This window comes from Pimephales promelas, chromosome 13, assembly GCF_988280905.1.
Source record: "Pimephales promelas chromosome 13, fPimPro1.hap1.1, whole genome shotgun sequence".
Lineage (NCBI taxonomy): Eukaryota > Metazoa > Chordata > Actinopteri > Cypriniformes > Leuciscidae > Pimephales > Pimephales promelas.
The window spans coordinates 27,644,286-27,662,366 of record NC_142781.1 but is presented as its reverse complement, the minus strand read 5'-3'; the positions used below and the strand labels follow the sequence as shown (position 1 = coordinate 27,662,366).

The following is an 18,081-nucleotide window of genomic DNA, read 5'->3' as shown; positions in this document are numbered from 1 at the left end:
AACACAAGATTAAAATAATAAATAGATTAAAATAAATAAATGATTAATCTAACAGTACATTACTATAATGAGTAGGAAATAGAAACTAAATATGTTCAGAATAATATTGTAGACATTTATTTAAAAAAAAATCCCAAATATAAATTGGGTCTTTGTAAAATAAATTATATAGATGCCTTTTAAAATTCAGGAGGGGGTCCCTTGCTAGAGAATGATCAATTTTTTGTGGGTCTGTTGCATCAAAGACTGAAAACCGCCGTATTGTTATGTAACATATTTGCAATAACAAACAAACTGCATATTTTATTTTGAGGAATTTCATTTTTATTTTAAAACAGCAGTGATGGAAACATGAACCCCTTCCAGTCCTTTAAAGCTCAGAATGTAATGCAAATGAGTTTTTTACTTTACAGTGAATTTCCCAGCATCATTTGTGTACAATAATGTGAAACCCCAGTTTGCACAGCTGCCTTCATTATCCAACAAGAATACCAAGTAGAAACAGTAGAAATTCAAGCCAGAAATCTATAAATACGAAAAAAATCAGAGAGAAGCCATCTTTCTAATAAATATGCATCAAAAGTAAAAAAGAAAATTAGTTAAAAGCAAGTAAACTTAGAGTTACTAACCATTCAAATAATAGTGCTCCTTCCACACTTCCGAGGAATGACATATTCATAAAACCTCACTCGTGTCAATATAACACATTCCTTTTTTAAAACAAACCATCCTTAACGTGGTACGAATGCTGAAAGGTTACTTTGTGCTTTCTGGAAAAGACTAAACAAGTATTCTCCTAGTATCTGTATGTGTTACACAAGTCAAAAATGTTGCACTTACACATATTTGATTTTATGTTGCAATGGGAGCATAAGCACTGAAAATGATTTCAGTCTCATAATGATGGGCGATTTTGCTAAAGCAATTACATTCAGTATACACTACAATTAACATACAATGTCTTTTTAGTTCAAAGAACACTATTCATTATCCTGAATAAATAAGATGGAAATTCATGTTTTTTTGTGTAATTATTACATGTAGATGTTCTGCAATGCAACAGCAGACTTCAGAAACGTCCAAGCAAAACACAGTCAGACGAAGCAAACCAACATGCTGTTTCAGTCACACCAACATGATTGTGCATTTAGGCCTTACAAGCCATGTTAAAATCCTAATATTTGGTCCACAGTTCTTGAAACAATAAATAAATAAAATAATGCTTGCAATGCATGTATAATCAAGAGACAGATTGTATAATCAATCAGCCTAGATTCAGAGAAGTTAATTTACAGCATTTGTGAACATTTAGCAGTCCGTTTTCTCTGAAAATTGTGCTATAACATCATTACATCACAGCGAAATAAGGGGATTTCAAGTCATCTCAGGAGAGTCTGTAATCTCTTGTGATTTTTGATGTGCTGTTGGAAATGTTTAAGACTTAAATCGAAGTCTCGTGAGGTAAGCTAGAGGACTCCAGCTTGACGTCACTGGACGCTTTATCAGAAGGCAGCTCAGTGGGAACCTTCAGGGGAGACAAACACATGTTCAAATTAAGATCTCATTAAGACATTATGACATGTCCCTTAAGATGACAATTAATTGATGAAATGGTTATCTTGAAGTTGAAAACCAGGATATCGAAGGCCAAATACACTACCAAACAAAGGTTTGAGATCTGTAAGATTTTTAAAATGTTTTTGAAAGAAGTCACTAAGGCTGCATTTATCTGATCTAAAATACAGTCAAACTAAATAAAATAATTATTTGTAGTTAGTAATATATTTCAAAATTAAATTAATTCCTGAATTTTCAGCATCATTACTTCAGTTCTCAATGTCACATGATCCTTCACAAATCATTCTAATATGCTGATTTGCTGCTCAAGAAACATTTCTTATTATCAAATATTGTGCTCCTTAACAACTTTGTGGTAAACCGGATTCATTTTTTTACATGATTACTTGATAAATAAAAAGTTTAAAAGAACAGAATTTACTTGAAACAGAAATCTTTTGTAACATTATAAATTAATGCACCATGTACATACTATGTACTTAGTAATTACAATAACTGGGTGGTACTGACCCTACATCTAAACTACACCTAAACGTAACCTATGTAGTTACCTTAGCACTTTATTAGTTAAGTACAGGCAAGTGCATGTACTTCAAAATAAACTGCCACCAAAAAATCTTATCGAGCCCAAACTTTTGAATGGTTGTGTTGTGTACATTGAAAAACAAAGAACAAAAAAAAAGCTGTGCCTTGTGTTACATCATACTATTTTTTTCCAAAACTATACAAATACAAATAAATAAAAACATAAAAGGTATCAGGCAAACACATCAGGCATAATCCTTGAACTCTCTGTTCCTGTCAGGGTTCTGTCACTTCGGTCTGTTAATTCTTGGTTTTGGTGACAGAACTCTGACACTGCTGTAGAGTGCCGAAGTGATGACGTCACTTTGTAGGACAACTCGGAAGCTAGCGGCGCATGGGTTCCCTCGATCGAAAAGCTATGCATTTTCCCCATAGACTTTTGGAAAATCGCAAAAAATAAGATCTGTGTTTAACAAAGAGTTGTGACCCTTACACGTTTTGTCTATCAAGATAATCTTTACAATTTAATCCAAAGTATAAAGTTTTAAAAAACACAAGCAGACACAATAAAGTAAAAAAAAAAAAAACAAGCAGGTTATAACTGTGTGTTCTATGTCATAGATCAAAACGTGAAAATATTTAGAGGCTTTGTTCACCACAGACTTTATTTCAGGCGATTTAGCAAAAACCCATTCAAAAATCCCATAGGCTTTAGAGCGAGGGCTAAAATGCTAACTCGCTTCCGCGTTTTGGCCTACAGAGTGACGTCGTAACTTCGGCACTCTATTGTCTTGTCATTGTTCACTTCGGTATAGTTTAGTTTCTGTTCCCTCTTGGGGGTTCGGACATTCATGTTCCGCGTGTTTGTATTCTGTTCTCTATTTTATGCAAGCGTGCGGTTTTTAAGTTCACTCGGGCCGTTTGCACTTCTGTCTGTGTGTGGTGTTGCTTTCTGTGTAGCACGAGGTTCATGTTTACATCAGCCATGTGCTTTCTCGTTGTGTTTTCGCACAGCTTGCTTGTCTGGTTCTTTGTGCCATGTGCTTTCATGTATATTGTGTAACCCCACCCTTCTTGTTATCCGTTTATGGTTTCATTTGCCCCACCTGATCTTCCTGTGTCAGATCTTCCTGTTCCAAATTTTCCATTGCCAGAATGTTCCCTCTCGTGTGTTTCTGTGCCTTGTTGTCGGTCAAGTCAAGTTCTGCTGCCGGTCCTGTTTTCCCCCTCGGGGTAGTTTTTGTTGGTTTTTTTATTACATAAAAGACCAAAAAATTCTGCATTCTTGAGTCCTTGACTCATACCTTAACCTCAACCTTGACATAGCATAGTTTGGTCTGTTTTCTCAGGAAAACATCTTTTTAAAACCAAAAACTAAACTGATTATAAATGCACTGAGATATTTCACGCTTCACATTATTAAGATTTGAATGGATCTCTCTGTGTTCACCATATTTATTTTGCAAATGTGATGAATAGCATAAAAATGAAACTTACTGCTTGTCCTTTGTTTGTATTGCCCACATTGACGTTGTTCCTTTTGAGGTCTGATTTAATCAGAGCTGTAGGAACGACACAAAAGTTTCTTAATGCTGCTGTCTACATACAATACTGATCAATAATAGGAAAGGTCTGTAAATAAGAAAAGTAACCTGTTAGAACAATGCCAAGGAGGATCCAAGCACACAAGAAAATATTTCCGATGAGCGGGCCGTAGTCTGTGGTCAGCTGCCCTTGTATGAGAGTAAATATGATGCCGAACACCTAAAATTAAAGATTGAGTATTAGACAAGAAACACTTAAATACCAATGACTTATTTAAGAATAATCTAGACCTGTTTTTCAGCCTTCTGTCGAGTAAATGCGGAAGGACAAAGCTTATCAAATTAAATCTGGGTGTGTATTCCACCAGGTTGTTCATAATGAAAGTGGTTAGCAGTGTGTAAATGAAACATTAGGGGTGTAATGGTTCTCTGTAAACAAAATAGAACCCAGAAATTCTCCACCAAGGGTTCAGCACCCACTTATTTAACTAAAATCCGATTATGCATACACATTTATAATATGGCTTGTTGAAAATAAATAAAACAGACAAACAGAGTTAGGCTAACGTATGACTGTCGATGGACACACAGTCTGGCATCCACTGAACGTCATTTACACCGTCATCTACCGGCTGTTGATAGCGCGCGAGCACAGGTGAGACCTGAACAGCACACATCTGTTTTTAAACTAAACTCATTCAAGCCTTGCCAATTTAAACATTCATGAGCAAAAATATGTGAAAGAAAACTCGTGCACACTCTGTGAGAAGATTTGTGCTTATCCGAAGCACACACACGAAAAGCCTTGATAGTCTTGCGTTTGAACGGACAAATTCACACAAAATTGATGTCAACATACCCGTATTGTCGAGTACTTTAGCAAACATAGCAGATTATATCTTAAGACTTAAGTTAATGTTAACAGTCGAGAAAAGACTATACATTTGTTCAGTATCAGTGTACTGGATCCATGCATTATGTCTTAAAGTAACAGCAGCCTTATATTCCTGCTGTCTGCATGTGTTTTTAATGTTAAACAGCAAAAGATAAAGAAATCATCCTTGTATCTTTGCTCTATTTATTTGTGCTGTTGCTTGTAGTTTGATCATTTGTTTTTATTTAATAGTAGTCCTTTAATCGCTGATCATAGCACATACCGAACCATATCGTGATAAAAGCTGAACAGTGAGTAATTTGAATTAATGGTAAACTGAAATCTTATTACAAGAATGAAACAAGTTGAATGAGCATGCCACACATACCTGTGCAAAAGCATTCAGAAGACCAGATGACGTGCCCTCAGACTCAGGGTATGTGATTTCAACACCGAATTCAAAGCCAATGGGAAGGTAACCCGTCATAAAAAACCTTTTGAAAAGAATAGCAATAACATGAATCAAATGTACCTGAATGGTAGAGAATAATTTTAATGAGAGAAGCTACAGAGAGCATGTACAAACAACAATAGGAAACCTTAAATATTAAAAACTCATGTTTTTAATCACGATTAGTTACAGAAAAATTCAAATACAGAATTAGTTCATTTGATTTAAAGGAATAAAGGAATAGTGGTCTGTCTGGACTTTTACTAATTTCAGAAGTTATAGTGACAGGCACCATAAGTTAAACTTTAATGGCAGGCTTACCCTAGGGCCCCAGCAGTAAAGAAGATAACAATCAGATATCCAGCGTTCAGCGTGAATGTGAACACCACCATTCCAATAAAGGACAGCACGTAGACGATCAATGTTGTCAATCTAAAGGGTGAAAGGAAAAATGTTAAACGTTTGACAAGCTGCTTGTCTTTTATCTCTTTTGTGTGGGGACAAAAGTTTTACCCCACGCAGATTTCGCAATGGGTTCAAGTTGGTCGGGTAAATTCGCTGTGTTGACCAATAGAAAGGTGCGTGGCTTGCAAGTGACTTCTATGTGAGCTGTAATTCATTCGTCGCTACACTACTGACAACAGAAAAAATTGACCACAATATTTTTGTGAAAATGTGGCAGCACCTTAAATTAAAAATTAGAAAGAAAATAAATGGATTATCAGCTGCTAATAATGAAAATCTGACACAAATATGAGTGCAAGAGCTTAAAGGAGTAGTTCACTTTTTCACAAAAAAACAACAACTTTTGCCTATAATTTCCTCACCCCCATGTCATCCAAGATGTCCATGTCTTTCTTTCTTCAGTCAAAAAGAAATGAAGGTTTTTGATGAAAACCTTTCAGGATTTTTCTCCATATAATGGACTTCACATAGCACAATGGACTTACGTATCTAGCAAAACGATCACTCATTTCAAAAATAAATTAAAAAAAGTTTTATAAGCACAAATGCTCACCTTGCTCACAGAACAGAGTAAGGTGAGCATTTGTGCTTATAAAACTTTTTGTGCTTATAAAATGAATCTTCAAAATGAACGAATGTTTTTTCGAGTAATTTCGTTCGTTAAATGAACCAAATGACTCGAAAAAGATTTGTTCATTTTGATGAACGAGTTCGAACACGAAAGTCACGAACGGGCATCACAAAACAGAGCAAGGCAGAGTATTTGTGCTTATAAAACTTGATGACTGATCGTTTCGCTAGATAAGACCCTTATTCATCGTCTGGTATCGTTTAAAGCCTTTTGAAGCTGCACTGAAACTGTCTTTTGGACCTTGAACCTTTTGGTTCCCACTGAAGTCCATTATATGGAGAAAAATTCTGAAATGTTTTCATCAGAAATCGACTTAAGAAAGAAAGACATGGACATCTTGGATGACATGGGGGTGCGTAAATTATCAGCAACAGTTTTTTTTAAAGTTAACTACTCCTTTAAAATGTTTTTTGAAAAAGATTTCACTGGTTTAGCAGATATACATACTTGTAGGTTTTTGTACGATCCAACCAGATTCCACACAGTATTGAACCAAACATTCCAGCCACCACCAAAGTCAAGCCGATTCTCCCTGTGTTAAGCTCTTCACCCTAAAAAAAAGAATATGGAAAGTTTAAAGGTGATTTTAACATTTCCATCACATTTAAACATGATAGTGATACTGTCCTCCTGTGAGATTTGATCTCAGGATTTTGGTATAAAAAGCTCAAATGGCTGATTACAACAGCCCCCCAAATAATATTGATATTTCAACATATCGATACAGAAATATCTGAAACGATTCCAAATCCCATTTTACCCAAGACCGATACACAGATCACAGAATGAAGACTATCCAGTGTTATTTTACATTTGATTAGCCTACCGGTACTTTATTTAATTTTTGTAGTATTTCTTACCCGGATATTACAGTACCAACCACCTGAAAAACATTTAATTTGGGATTTTTTTTTAATGGTTATTATTTGTGCTATTGTTTTCAATTTGTTTATTTGTTCTCATTTTACTACTGACTGTTTACATGTCTTTTTTTTTGTTGTTGTAAATTTAGTTCAAAGTTTCAAATAAAACCTCCTGTGCAGTGTGCATGCTAGTGCAACAAAATCACCTAAATTAATTAATAAAAAATTATATGAGATTATAATAAAAAATATCTAAATGGTATTATTCCCAGATTACCTATGGTATTGAGTATAGTAAAAAAAATCTATATTTTTTAAGTTATCATATCAAAGTTAGAAATTTCATCATCGATACAACACTAATTTGTTTATGACTAATAATATTCTTAGATCAAGAGGTTTGTTGCAACTGGGCCCAGAATGTATTTTGGGCCTCATCTACTGCAACACTTTTGACTAAAGCCAGGTGCACACTGTATGATTTTGGCCACGATCTGAGACAACTTTTTCCGAATCCTAAGATTCCTCTGATCCCAATGCCGAGTTCAGACTGCACGATTTTCAAAGTAGTCGGGTCGCTGTTCTTTTCACACTGCATGACTTTCTTGGGTCCAAATAGACTGAGAAGAAGCCTTTTCTGAAACAATGCCATGCTTGTTTGATATGTGATCTATAACTCCTCCCCAAACTCCCGGCTGCTCTGTATCTTGTTCTCCCATTGGCTGTCGGTAAATGCTGATGTAGTTTTCAGTCAGAACACTTGTCACACAGATCGCGTCTTTGCTCATCCACACTGCGTGATTGTCACTCGTGTGAATGAGCACAGATTTGCCTTTCAAAATCGTGCAGTCTGGCAGAAGCCAATATCTGTAGTCTTTGATCGCTGACAGGTGATTAATGACCATTACGATCAAATTTTACCGCCAGTCTAAGCAGTCGAGTTCATTGTCCTGCAGTGTGGCAACCAGCAAATCAAAAACCAACGCAGAATCAGCGCAGAACCTAATGACGCAATTAGTGTGACAACAACAAACCACTTGCTCCACATGCTGTACATCTTCTTTTTTCCTTTATTTTTTCCCTTTTTTTTTGACTGTCGCGCAGTGTCACATGGTTTACAGCGCGGATCATGTTTGCAAAAATGGTTAAGGACAATTATATAAATCGTACAGTGTGCATCTGGCTCAACTGTAATTAATTTGTCAGGAACACCTCTTTTTAAAAGATCTCATGACCAGATATGGCAGTGAAACTAAACTTAAGCCTTGTGGGAAAGCCTGCAGAACAGATCAAACTTGGGAATGTACACAGAAGAGCTTGTCCATGCATGAAAAGCAGCTAATGAACTGGACAATAAATCGGTGACCAGCAGCCCATTCCCGGCAAAGAGTACAGTGGTGGGCCTGAGACGGACCCGGAAAGACCCCTAAACACATGCATATGGCATAGTCATGCTGCAGCGGTAAATACAGAGTTTATCAAATGTCACTTACCGGATAGTAAAAGATGATCATTTGATTGAGAAGTGTAGATACAGAGTAGAATGATCCGGTCATGATGCCTAAAAACAAATCAGATATTTTGAAAATTATGCTTAAAAAAAGGTGCTGAAGTGCAGAATTTTCTATATAATAAAACTGAAATGGTAGCATTAGAGGAGGTTGATTGATACTGTATAATTACAGTATTAATTCAATAAGTCATACACAAGATAAAATGGTTCATAATCATCTCATAATAAATGGTGTATGGTGCTCTATCAAAAGCTGTGGAAAAATATTAAAGGACAACTTCGTCGCAAAATGAACCTTTGGTCTAATTACACATTGCTACCTAGTCAACCGTTATCTGAGATTTGTTTTTATGATTGCCGAATGTAAATAGTGTTATCTCTAAAAACAGTTCAGCCTATAACGCTAGTATAATGCTAGTATATAGGGCATAGAGTAATGACAAATAAAAATCGCTTGTTATTACCACTAACAAGGCTCAAAATAGCCCCACACCAACACAACAGCATAACAAGGGTCCCTACATTCAAACATTGTTTCGTGTTATGTGTGGGGCTATTTTAAACCTTGTTAGTGGTACGTTAATAACAAGCGATTTTTACTTGTCATTACTATATGCCCTATTTACTAGCGTTATACTAGCGTTATAAGCTAAACTGTTTTTAGAGATAAAACTATTTACATTCGGCAATCATGAAAACAAATCTCAGATATCGGTTGACTAGGTAACAATGTGTAATTAGACCAAAGGTTCATTTTGCGCCGGAGCTCTGTCCTTTAAGATTAGATAAAACAGTGAAAGTATAGTATTTAATGAATTACATCATATTTTAAAGAAAATTTAAATATAGATTTTGAATTCTATGGAAGAAAGTCATACAGGTTTAAAACAACATATGTGTGAGTTAAGCCTTATTCACATCAAGGACAAGAACTATAAGGATAAATATGAAGAGTTCAGATGCAAAAGCCTCTAAGTGCCATTTGAAATTTTCTTCTAGAATGATCATTTTTATCAAGCTTGTATATTTAAGTTCAGTGATTTCACTTAAATGGCAATGATAATTACCTATTAATTGTTATTTAAGTGAAATTACTGAACTTAAATATACAAGTTTGATAAAAATCATCATTAAAGAAGAAAATTTCAAATGGCATTTAGAGGCTTTTGCATCTGAACTCTTCATATATAGTTCTAAAAATTAAACTATAACGATAACGGCATAGAGGAACAATATTGCTGGAATCACTATTTTTCCAGTTGATGAATGATAAAAACATTGACAGCCAATCAGAATACATCTTGCCACCTCAAGCATTTGACCACATAACCACATAACATAACATAAGAATGATGTGGGGTGGTTATTGTATAGTTAACGTTCTTGGTGTGAATGGCCTTAAATTATGACAGAATTTTCCATTTTTGTATTGAATAATTCTCACCATAGCTGATGAGGAGCAGAATGAAGGGCTTGCTCCTAAAGAGGTTTATGATTGATTGTTTGTATGAATAGTTTTCAGCTGGACCAGTGGACAGAACAGCTTGGGCTTTGCTGGGTGGGAGTCGAGGGCTATCCTTAATGACTGAGGAAACAAGTGAGAATGAGACACACATGATCATGTAATTCGATAATCGGATTACTAGTTGTAAGGGATTAACATATAAGTACTTTTTAAAATATGAATCATTGTTGCATACAACTCTCCTGCCCATGTTTATAAAACAGCCCTTTCCCATATTCTGATGACGGATGACACATCAATATGCAAAGATAATTTGTTGTTCCAAGTTAAGTAGTTAATTGTGTATTGTTAACCATAATGACAAAAGCATAGCATGGAGAAGAATGAATGAGAGAAGAATATTTTTCATGATTTGTTTAGACTATATGCATCAGTCATACTATTATTATTATTATTTATCTCCATGTTTATATCTTTATCTCCTTTACCTTGAAAAAAAGTGCTAAGAATGTGAAATGTATACGGATTCTTACCAAATATTGTTAGAAGGAAGAGCAGAGTTGAAACTCCAGCTGTTCCATAGAACATTATACTGATGTTGTGGCCCATGAGATCTTTGTCGTCTACAGTGTTGGGAACCAGTACAGGTGGGAGCAGGAAACCTATGGCCACACCAAGCTGAATGGAAAAAAAGCAGATAAACACAAAACAATAATAAAACAATACAACCTTTACACTGTAAAAAAAAATATTTGTAATATTTGTAATCACACAAATTTTTTCTTTTGTCAAATCAACTTAGATAATTTATGTAGTTCAGATAACAAAATATTTTGAGTTTCTGGTGATTAAATTAATCTCCTTCATTGTATTAACTCATTTCAATTAACTTAAAATTTTAAGGCAACCAGTTAAACCAACAATATTTTTCACAGTGTAACAACAATAAATACACAAATGTTAAATATTTATAGCCTCACTTTAAATTAGTGTTTATATCACTGTGCATTTAAATACTACCGAACAAAAATGTATGGTTACCATAGTTCCCACCAAAATAATAACAACAACATACAATAGAAGTCAATGGGAAACGAAACTGTTTGGTTACTAATATACTTCCAAATGGACCAACTTGTACTTGTTCAATGCATGAAAGCCCTTTTTAGAGCTACTTGTGATAATTTTAGTCATTCCAAAATGCACCTAAAACTGATTTTACCAGCAGATATTTTAGTGAAAACTATATGGTAAATGCTACAACATAAGGTGAACTAATTTAATAAAGCTGTCCTGAAGGCACCTATTCGTCCATTTAAATACCAAGGCAAGTGACATTCGTACTGTCATATCAATTTAGAGTAATGTAATATTTAACTAATGACAATTCTAATTGACAATTCACACCTGGTTGCCCAAAACCGCTGTGGCACAAGCCGTGGAGACTTCTTTTGGGCCGAACCAAACCGAAGCGATTCTGGAGGGGAGACCGAGGATGAACACCTGTGCCACAGAGCATATGATCTGTGCGGTCATGGTGACCCAGAATAGATTGGGCCCCACACTGGCGCACTTCACCCACGCACCTAGAGCATTCAACCCGGCCCCTAACAACGCAGTCATCCTCAGCCCCTTCTTATCTAAAAGCCACGTCGCGGGGAAGATTAAAGGCACATAAGCGACCATATAGACCACGGAGAGCCCGTCGATCATAATGCTTGATACTTCATAATACTCCATGAAGATGTTCGTAATGATGCTGTACTGGATCCACTGAAATGCGTTGACTAGCGAATAGAGGCTGAACACGCCGAGAACGGCGAAGCGCCTCCAGTAAAGTCTCGTCTCGAGCGCATCGTTATTGTGCTCGGAGGGAAGCATCGCCTCTTTTTCATCTGGTGGTGGAAGTTCCTGTTCCAGCACCTTTGGATCCAATATTATTTGGACCGATCCATTGGAAAGCTCCTTGTAGCCGCTGTCGTCGTCTGTATTTGCTTCCGTGACAATGCCGTCTGGTGTGCTGTCATGCAGAACATGCTGCTCTGGGAGAAACTCACCTGCCACCATTTCGGCTAAATTAACCCAGTCACTTAGATTTTAATTCATATCAAATCGTAGTAGATGTGTAATTCTCTGACTAAACGTTTCCTGTGGCGGTAACGTTAAGTGCGTGACACAAAGAGACAAGGATGATGTCCTAGGAAGGTCCAATTGATAATAAAACGCTGTAATTTAAGATGAATTGGGACCACGTTTCCTTTCACTACCGGCTTCAGCAGCATGTGAGAGATGGTGATGATGATGATGATGGCGTGATCTGCGCATCCACTTCGGATTTGCTTGCTCCCCTTTTACTCACTTACAGTAAACGCAGAGAGTAAGAGGATTGGCAAGGACCAATGAGACCGCAGAAGGGGCGGGGCAAATAGGCGAGCCTTTCTGCTGACTACTACTCGCGCCAGGCTTCTCTTTCCCTCTTAATTTGCAAAACAAATTTCTTATATTTTATAAATTACTTTTAACTATAGATAATTATTTTAAAGGGGGAAAAAAGCTGAAAGCGGACAGTACCTTTTTGGTCGATTGTTTGTTCTTGTGGCAAATACAATTGTATTTTTTTCTTTATTCATACAATGTTTTTATTTATTTAATAAGCACATTGTAGAAAAAATGAATATATGTAAAGCCATTTCAAATGGTAAAATACTGTGAAATCTCTATTCAAACTAGCTGGGGAACCGAGTAAAATTAAATAAAGCGCGATGATACAAGAAAAAATTATTAAAAACACGTTATGCCTACTGAATTTGACGGTACAGTTTTATTTTTTTCTTTATAATGATTCTTTCTTAAGTTCGACTTATTTAATTCTATAAGTGCTAAGTTGTCTGCGTGGAAAACAAACAATTTTGATTTATTCATTCTCATTTATACACATATTTCTTATACTATATCAGTGAGATATGAATATAACGTTAGGCAGGCTATAGATTGATGAAGATACATAGAAAATATTGTTTTTCTTGATATCAAACTTACATGTTTATTCAAACTGAATCATCCGCGACACAAAGCCAACAAAACACGACCTAAATTACAACGAATTCTGAAATTTATATTATTTTTTATTAACTAATTGGTAGAAATTACATACATGGTTACCATGGTTACAGCTTTCCAAACATTAACGACTGAAATGTTCATGTGCTGTTTCGACTTAAGTAGCCTACATATAATTAATACCATGTCAAAATCGAAGCAAGATCAACTGTACGAGTTGAATATGCGGAGAGAGACCTGGTGTTGCGTAGAGGCAACCAGCAGATCTTGGAATTTACCAGAAAGAAAACACTTCCGTTGTCACCTCAGGAGAAGCAGTGAGTTCAGCGCGATGCAGACTGCGAGTCCCGAGCAGAGGTGCTCCTGGATGGGCAGCAACAACAACAAACATCCCGAGAGAAAGCATTTCGAAGACAGCTGTAAGATGAGACTCTACTCTATTTTAAATTTGTTGGGAAACTTATCAACTATTCTTCAAATAGCATTATGGAAACAACATTTTCCATGATAAAGTAAAATATGGTCTACTTTTATTCTTCCAGATAATGCTCACCTAGTGTGAGGAACTGCAATCAACTACAGTGCAGACTGCAGAGCAAATGTTTTTCTCCAGACACTGCAATAAACATGTATAATCAACCAATCTGGCAATATTTTTTTTATTTAAACTATTTTACATATAAAAAACAATGATATTATTACATAGTCATTGGCATACAATTAAAGGAAAAGTTCACCCCCAAAAAATGAAAATTTGTCATTTGCCCATCATGCTTATATCAAAACCTGTATGAATTCATTTTGAAAGAAACAGAAAAGAAAAACTAATGAATTTACTAAATTAAATAAGATAATATTAACTCTAAGTTTTTAACCTTGGAAACAACCGAAGGGCATTTTGTGTTGTGACTTCCATTACTACACCTGGAGATATTCTCTTAACTTTTGCAATGTATTCACAGCTGATCGTTATGTTCCCGGGTTCATTTCTAACCTAGAGCAGTACAATAAAATAAAAAACACAGGCAGTGAGGTTCAAAACAGCTCAGTCATACAGAATATCTGTTTATTATAACAGATAAGGACTTACATGATCGTCAAGCCCCAAGGCTGGAGAGTCTGTCTCAAGGCAAATGTGTTCCAGTGGAATCTGTCTGATTAATTTTGCTCTCTGCATTTAAAGTATAGCATTAATATATTAAAGAAAACAAAACTAAACTCTCAGAAAAAAGGTACAAAAGCTGTCACTGAAGCGGTACCCTTTAAAAAAGGTACACCTTTGTCCCTAAAGAGTGCATATTAGTACTTCAAAGGTACAAATTAGAACCTTTTTAAAGTAAATTTTCCCAGTGACAACTTTTGGACCATTTTTTTCTGAGATTCTACAGTTAAATCATACATAGGTTTTCAGGTCAAAAAAACATTCTGTGTACGGGGATGTGCGACGTGGAACAGGGTCATCTGAGATTTCTTAATATATGTTTCATGTCTTTATTGCATACTTATCATACTTATTTATGACTTTATGGCAGACGAGCAAAGTTATTAAAGGAGAATCCTTATCAAACCTGCTCGTTTTTGCTGACGGCAGGCGGAAAGGAGAAGGAGAATCCAGCCTGAACCCCTTCCATGGCAACCGATGGCTTCCCGGCAAAATTATGCAACAATGCTTGGCCAATCCCTGAAGACATAAAAGCAGAATTATGCAAGAAATTCAGAAAGGTCACAGAGACACAATGATTTGCTAGCTGGTAGCTCTTACCTAGTTCTTTCATTGTGGCTATGGTAGCCTTGGCTGCTGAGCGGGAATGTACATTCCTTCAAGACAAGAGTTAAGAGCGTCTAAGAGACTGCAAAATGAACTGTCAGTTCAAGATATACAATAAATGTTGCTAGGGCTCCAGATTAACATTTGAGGGCAGTAGCTTTGGTGCCACTAAGTTCTACAGATGGTGGCAACTGATCTGATAGCAGGAAATTTAAACATGAAGGTAATTTATTCATAAAATGACTGTTATATTGCATTAATTTGTGCAGTAAGTAACTAATAATATTAAATGTGTATTTCTTGGAAATGCACATTTGACAGTAGAGCACTAAGCTTGAGTTGAGATACAAATAAAATTAACTTTTAAAATGAAGTCACATGTGAAAAAAAAAACACTTGTACATACAATGTACATTGTATGTACATGGGGAACAGGACAGTAAAGTTCTTTAAAATATTGTAAAATATTTTTGGTAACATTTTATTTAAAGTTTCCTTGTTACAAATATTACATGTAGTTGTAATTACTATAAACTAAATCTTAACCAAATCTAATCCTAACCATACTGTAAGTCCATGTAGTAGTAAATTAATATTACTCAGTACTTAAATGTATAACACTGCAACAAGGGCCCCTTAAAATAAAGTGTAACCATGCTGTTTTTTGTTGTTGTTTTTTATCACGTTAAAAATACAATTTTAATTGAATTACATTTAGAGCTCTGAAGTGCTGGAAAAAGTGTGAAGCAAAAAAGTGCCTGAATTTCACTCTCACGAACCCTGACCTATTCAACTATTTCTGCCACAATACCATGGTAACAGTTAGCGTTACAACATAAAATCCATAGTGAATATTGGTGATTTATGAACTGAAAAGCCTTCCATAACTCGTTTGTTCATGGAACAATGTTTTTTCTAGATTCCACATCAGTGCTGTTCGATCCGATATCTATGGCTTATATTATTATAACAGAGAATTCTGCACCGAATTTAAATTTTTCTCACTAGATCTCGCGGAAATGTTATTAATGTTCGTTCTTCATTTAATTTGCCGTTTGATGTTTTCATATACAACAGAAATAGCAGCTCTTCACAAAATTTAGTTGCACCGGCAAGAAAAAAGATTTGCAAAGATTTGCCCTTTGAGCAAAGTAATGTGGCAAATCATGCAACATTTCTGGGCAGCTTGTATGGTTTCCTGTTACTCTCTAAAATATAATGTTGCCACTCACACGGGCAAATCCAGTTCTTTAGATATTTCAAGTTGTTTTGTAAAGACTTGTATCTGTTCATCACGCTCTTGATTAGTATTTGCATACCAGGGGGTAAAGTCAAGACCAATCTGTTGAGAAAAAAAAATACTGGTAAGCATACAGTAGATCAAACAGGTAGTTGAACTAGAGACACTCAAGATTCAAAGTCTCTCTAGCTCTACTAGTCTCGTACAAATGGTTTCATTATACCTAGACCAATGGTTCTCAAACTTTTGACTCCAAGGCCCTCCATTAAATACAACAATATTTAAAGCCACCCATGACTTCAAGTTTTTATGATTTACTTGATAAGGATTAAGGATACTGTTTTTTCTTTCCTGCAAATTTCTACCTGATAAAGTATGTTAGAGCTTTTCACAACTAGAAAAATGTATTTTCAGTAAAACAAAACAATATCCATGGTGTTACAAGATTTGACTCATTTACATGATTTTTTTCCCCAGGTCTAGAAATCACACTTTTAAAACTAGGCTTGCTATGGGAATTAGGTTTCTTCATAGAAAAAAAAAAAACAGTTGTTGAGGATATTAATTAAAATAAGAAATATGTGTTTTCATATCTTGTGTATATTTACTTGTTTTGGCTTATTTGAAAGCTTGTTCTGTATTATTTTATAATAATTTTAAGTCATATAGAGGCCCCTTTGGAAGTATCAAATGTCCATTAAAAAGGTATAACAACTATGCAATTAAAGTAAGCTTAATGTTTTATTTTGGTTTGGGTCATTTCAAAATAATATTTCAATAATTTTATTTTTAAAAAAAATCCCCAATAGTGTCTGTTTGAAATAATTTTCCAAGACACTATCATACTCTACCTCTCCAATGGCAACAATATTATCTCTGTGCTTCTGGAACAAAGGAAGGAATGGCTCCAGGTCCTGTCAAAACAAAACTAATCTTTGATCTTTGCACCAAAAGATCATAATATAGCATATGAAGCAGAGTAAAACTATCTTTCTTTGTTATTTTTCTCATATTCACCTGAACCTTGACACTGTGTAAGTCTTTCCCTGACCCTTGAAGGGGATGAATGCCAAAACAAGGGAACACAAAACCAGGGTAGCTATAAGAAAAACATTCAATATTAGCAAAGCTGCATGTGTCCGGTGCTTGTCCGGTAAGGGCAACAGGAAAGTGAGAGCGTTCTCGTCCACAGCTTTTGTTGACACATGAGAAGTTGTGTTCAACTTACATTTTTGACAACTGAATAACTTTCTCAAACTCACTGGCTCCCTCTGTAACTGCCACAAGAGCTTTCACTCCAGTCTAAAATTACATTAAACAGAAGAGGTCATTGTTGCAACATTTGGATCTAGTTTATTATCAGTTATTTTCAGAAGCTTGACAAAGGCTTACCTTTTTTGCTCTCAAAAGTACATCATCAATGTCCTAGGGAAATAATATGAAAATAACTAGCTTCTGTAACTGTATCACTGTGAACTTGATTTCTGCTTGGTGTGGCAACAAAACAGATATAACTTTATCTGTATAGTTGCACAATGATACTGACGACATACATAGCCAGTTTACATAAACCACTACGTTATATGAAAAGATTTGTATTTGATTACTGTAACTTTTAGGACATAATGTAATTGCCTGTACCATGGCAGAATAATTAGATTAGTTCTAAACAACAGTCTGATAGCTAAACCGGTTTTAAGTGGTTTTTAAATTTTTTATCTCTCAGTACGGTTGTAACACAAATTTATAAAGATGTGACAGATAAGACTATAAAGGCCTTATTAGTACTTTATGATAAGTATTTCGCAATTGAATTTGATGACTCGATGAGTTTTCTTACCTGTGTAAACTCATTTGCTGAAAGGTGACAGTGGCAGTCAATTAACTCTCTAGCCATGATTTAAGTGTAGGGTCTATAAAATATTTATCTCTTCAAAAATAATCTTGTTTTTAAACTACTCGTTGTTTTGTTTTTCATTATCACTATTAAAGGCATTTTCCATCTGTCCGTGTAGCTGGTGTAGCCTATGTGCGTCTCTCGATTGTGTGAAGGGTGGAACGTTTCTTCCGCTCAATTGTTTTTCAGGGTTTGTTTCGTAGTAAC

At 35.4% G+C, this 18,081-nt stretch overlaps 3 protein-coding genes across 4 annotated transcripts; 1 reads left to right on the top strand and 2 right to left on the bottom strand.

Moving 5' to 3' along the window:
• Window positions 1–301: 301 nt before the first annotated feature.
• flvcr1 (FLVCR choline and heme transporter 1) lies at window positions 302–12,233 on the bottom strand. Its single transcript, XM_039692334.2, has 10 exons — window positions 11,317–12,233; window positions 10,443–10,587; window positions 9,889–10,029; window positions 8,425–8,492; window positions 6,516–6,619; window positions 5,294–5,404; window positions 4,910–5,015; window positions 3,756–3,867; window positions 3,601–3,665; window positions 302–1,525 (listed from the first exon to the last, which is right to left on the bottom strand). Exons 1-10 carry the CDS (start codon window positions 11,974–11,976, stop codon window positions 1,442–1,444), a joined length of 1,596 nt encoding a protein of 531 aa, XP_039548268.2. The 5' UTR covers window positions 11,977–12,233; the 3' UTR covers window positions 302–1,441.
• Window positions 12,234–13,063: 830 nt separating this feature from the next.
• On the top strand, window positions 13,064–13,550 carry spata45 (spermatogenesis associated 45). Its single transcript, XM_089118797.1, has 2 exons — window positions 13,064–13,388; window positions 13,512–13,550. The coding sequence occupies exons 1-2, from the start codon at window positions 13,064–13,066 to the stop codon at window positions 13,529–13,531; spliced, it is 345 nt and encodes a 114-aa protein (XP_088974923.1). The 3' UTR covers window positions 13,532–13,550.
• A 232-nt stretch (window positions 13,551–13,782) lies between these two features.
• Window positions 13,783–18,052, bottom strand: tatdn3 (TatD DNase domain containing 3). 2 transcript variants are annotated; one of them, XM_039692336.2, is made up of 10 exons: window positions 17,818–18,052; window positions 17,370–17,402; window positions 17,206–17,279; window positions 16,995–17,076; window positions 16,829–16,891; window positions 16,057–16,079; window positions 14,732–14,787; window positions 14,538–14,650; window positions 14,060–14,140; window positions 13,783–13,963 (listed from the first exon to the last, which is right to left on the bottom strand). In XM_039692336.2, exons 1-10 carry the CDS (start codon window positions 17,872–17,874, stop codon window positions 13,832–13,834), a joined length of 714 nt encoding a protein of 237 aa, XP_039548270.1. In that variant the 5' UTR covers window positions 17,875–18,052; the 3' UTR covers window positions 13,783–13,831. The 2 variants fall into 2 exon arrangements, with proteins under 2 accessions (XP_039548270.1, XP_039548269.1); XM_039692335.2 differs by having other exon boundaries at window positions 15,970–16,079; window positions 17,818–18,051.
• Window positions 18,053–18,081: the final 29 nt, after the last annotated feature.

Bases quoted from the DNA above. Each gene is read 5' to 3' on its own strand.
- tatdn3 (XM_039692335.2), bottom strand. From the start codon at position 17,874: ATGGCTAGAGAGTTAATTGACTGCCACTGTCACCTTTCAGCAAATGAG. The intron at 14,788-15,969 runs GTGAGTGGCAAC...CTTGTCTTGAAG, and splicing joins AAAGAACTGGATTTGCCCGT to GAATGTACATTCCCGCTCAG. The intron at 14,141-14,537 runs GTTTGATAAGGA...CTTTAAATGCAG, and splicing joins CCGTCAGCAAAAACGAGCAG to AGAGCAAAATTAATCAGACA.
- spata45 (XM_089118797.1), top strand. From the start codon at position 13,064: ATGGTTACCATGGTTACAGCTTTCCAAACATTAACGACTGAAATGTTC. The intron at 13,389-13,511 runs GTAAGATGAGAC...TTATTCTTCCAG, and splicing joins AAAGCATTTCGAAGACAGCT to ATAATGCTCACCTAGTGTGA.
- flvcr1 (XM_039692334.2), bottom strand. From the start codon at position 11,976: ATGGTGGCAGGTGAGTTTCTCCCAGAGCAGCATGTTCTGCATGACAGC. The intron at 6,620-8,424 runs GTAAGTGACATT...TCTTTTTTTTAG, and splicing joins TGATCATCTTTTACTATCCG to GGTGAAGAGCTTAACACAGG. The intron at 5,016-5,293 runs GTAAGCCTGCCA...TCTTTTCAAAAG, and splicing joins TTTACTGCTGGGGCCCTAGG to GTTTTTTATGACGGGTTACC.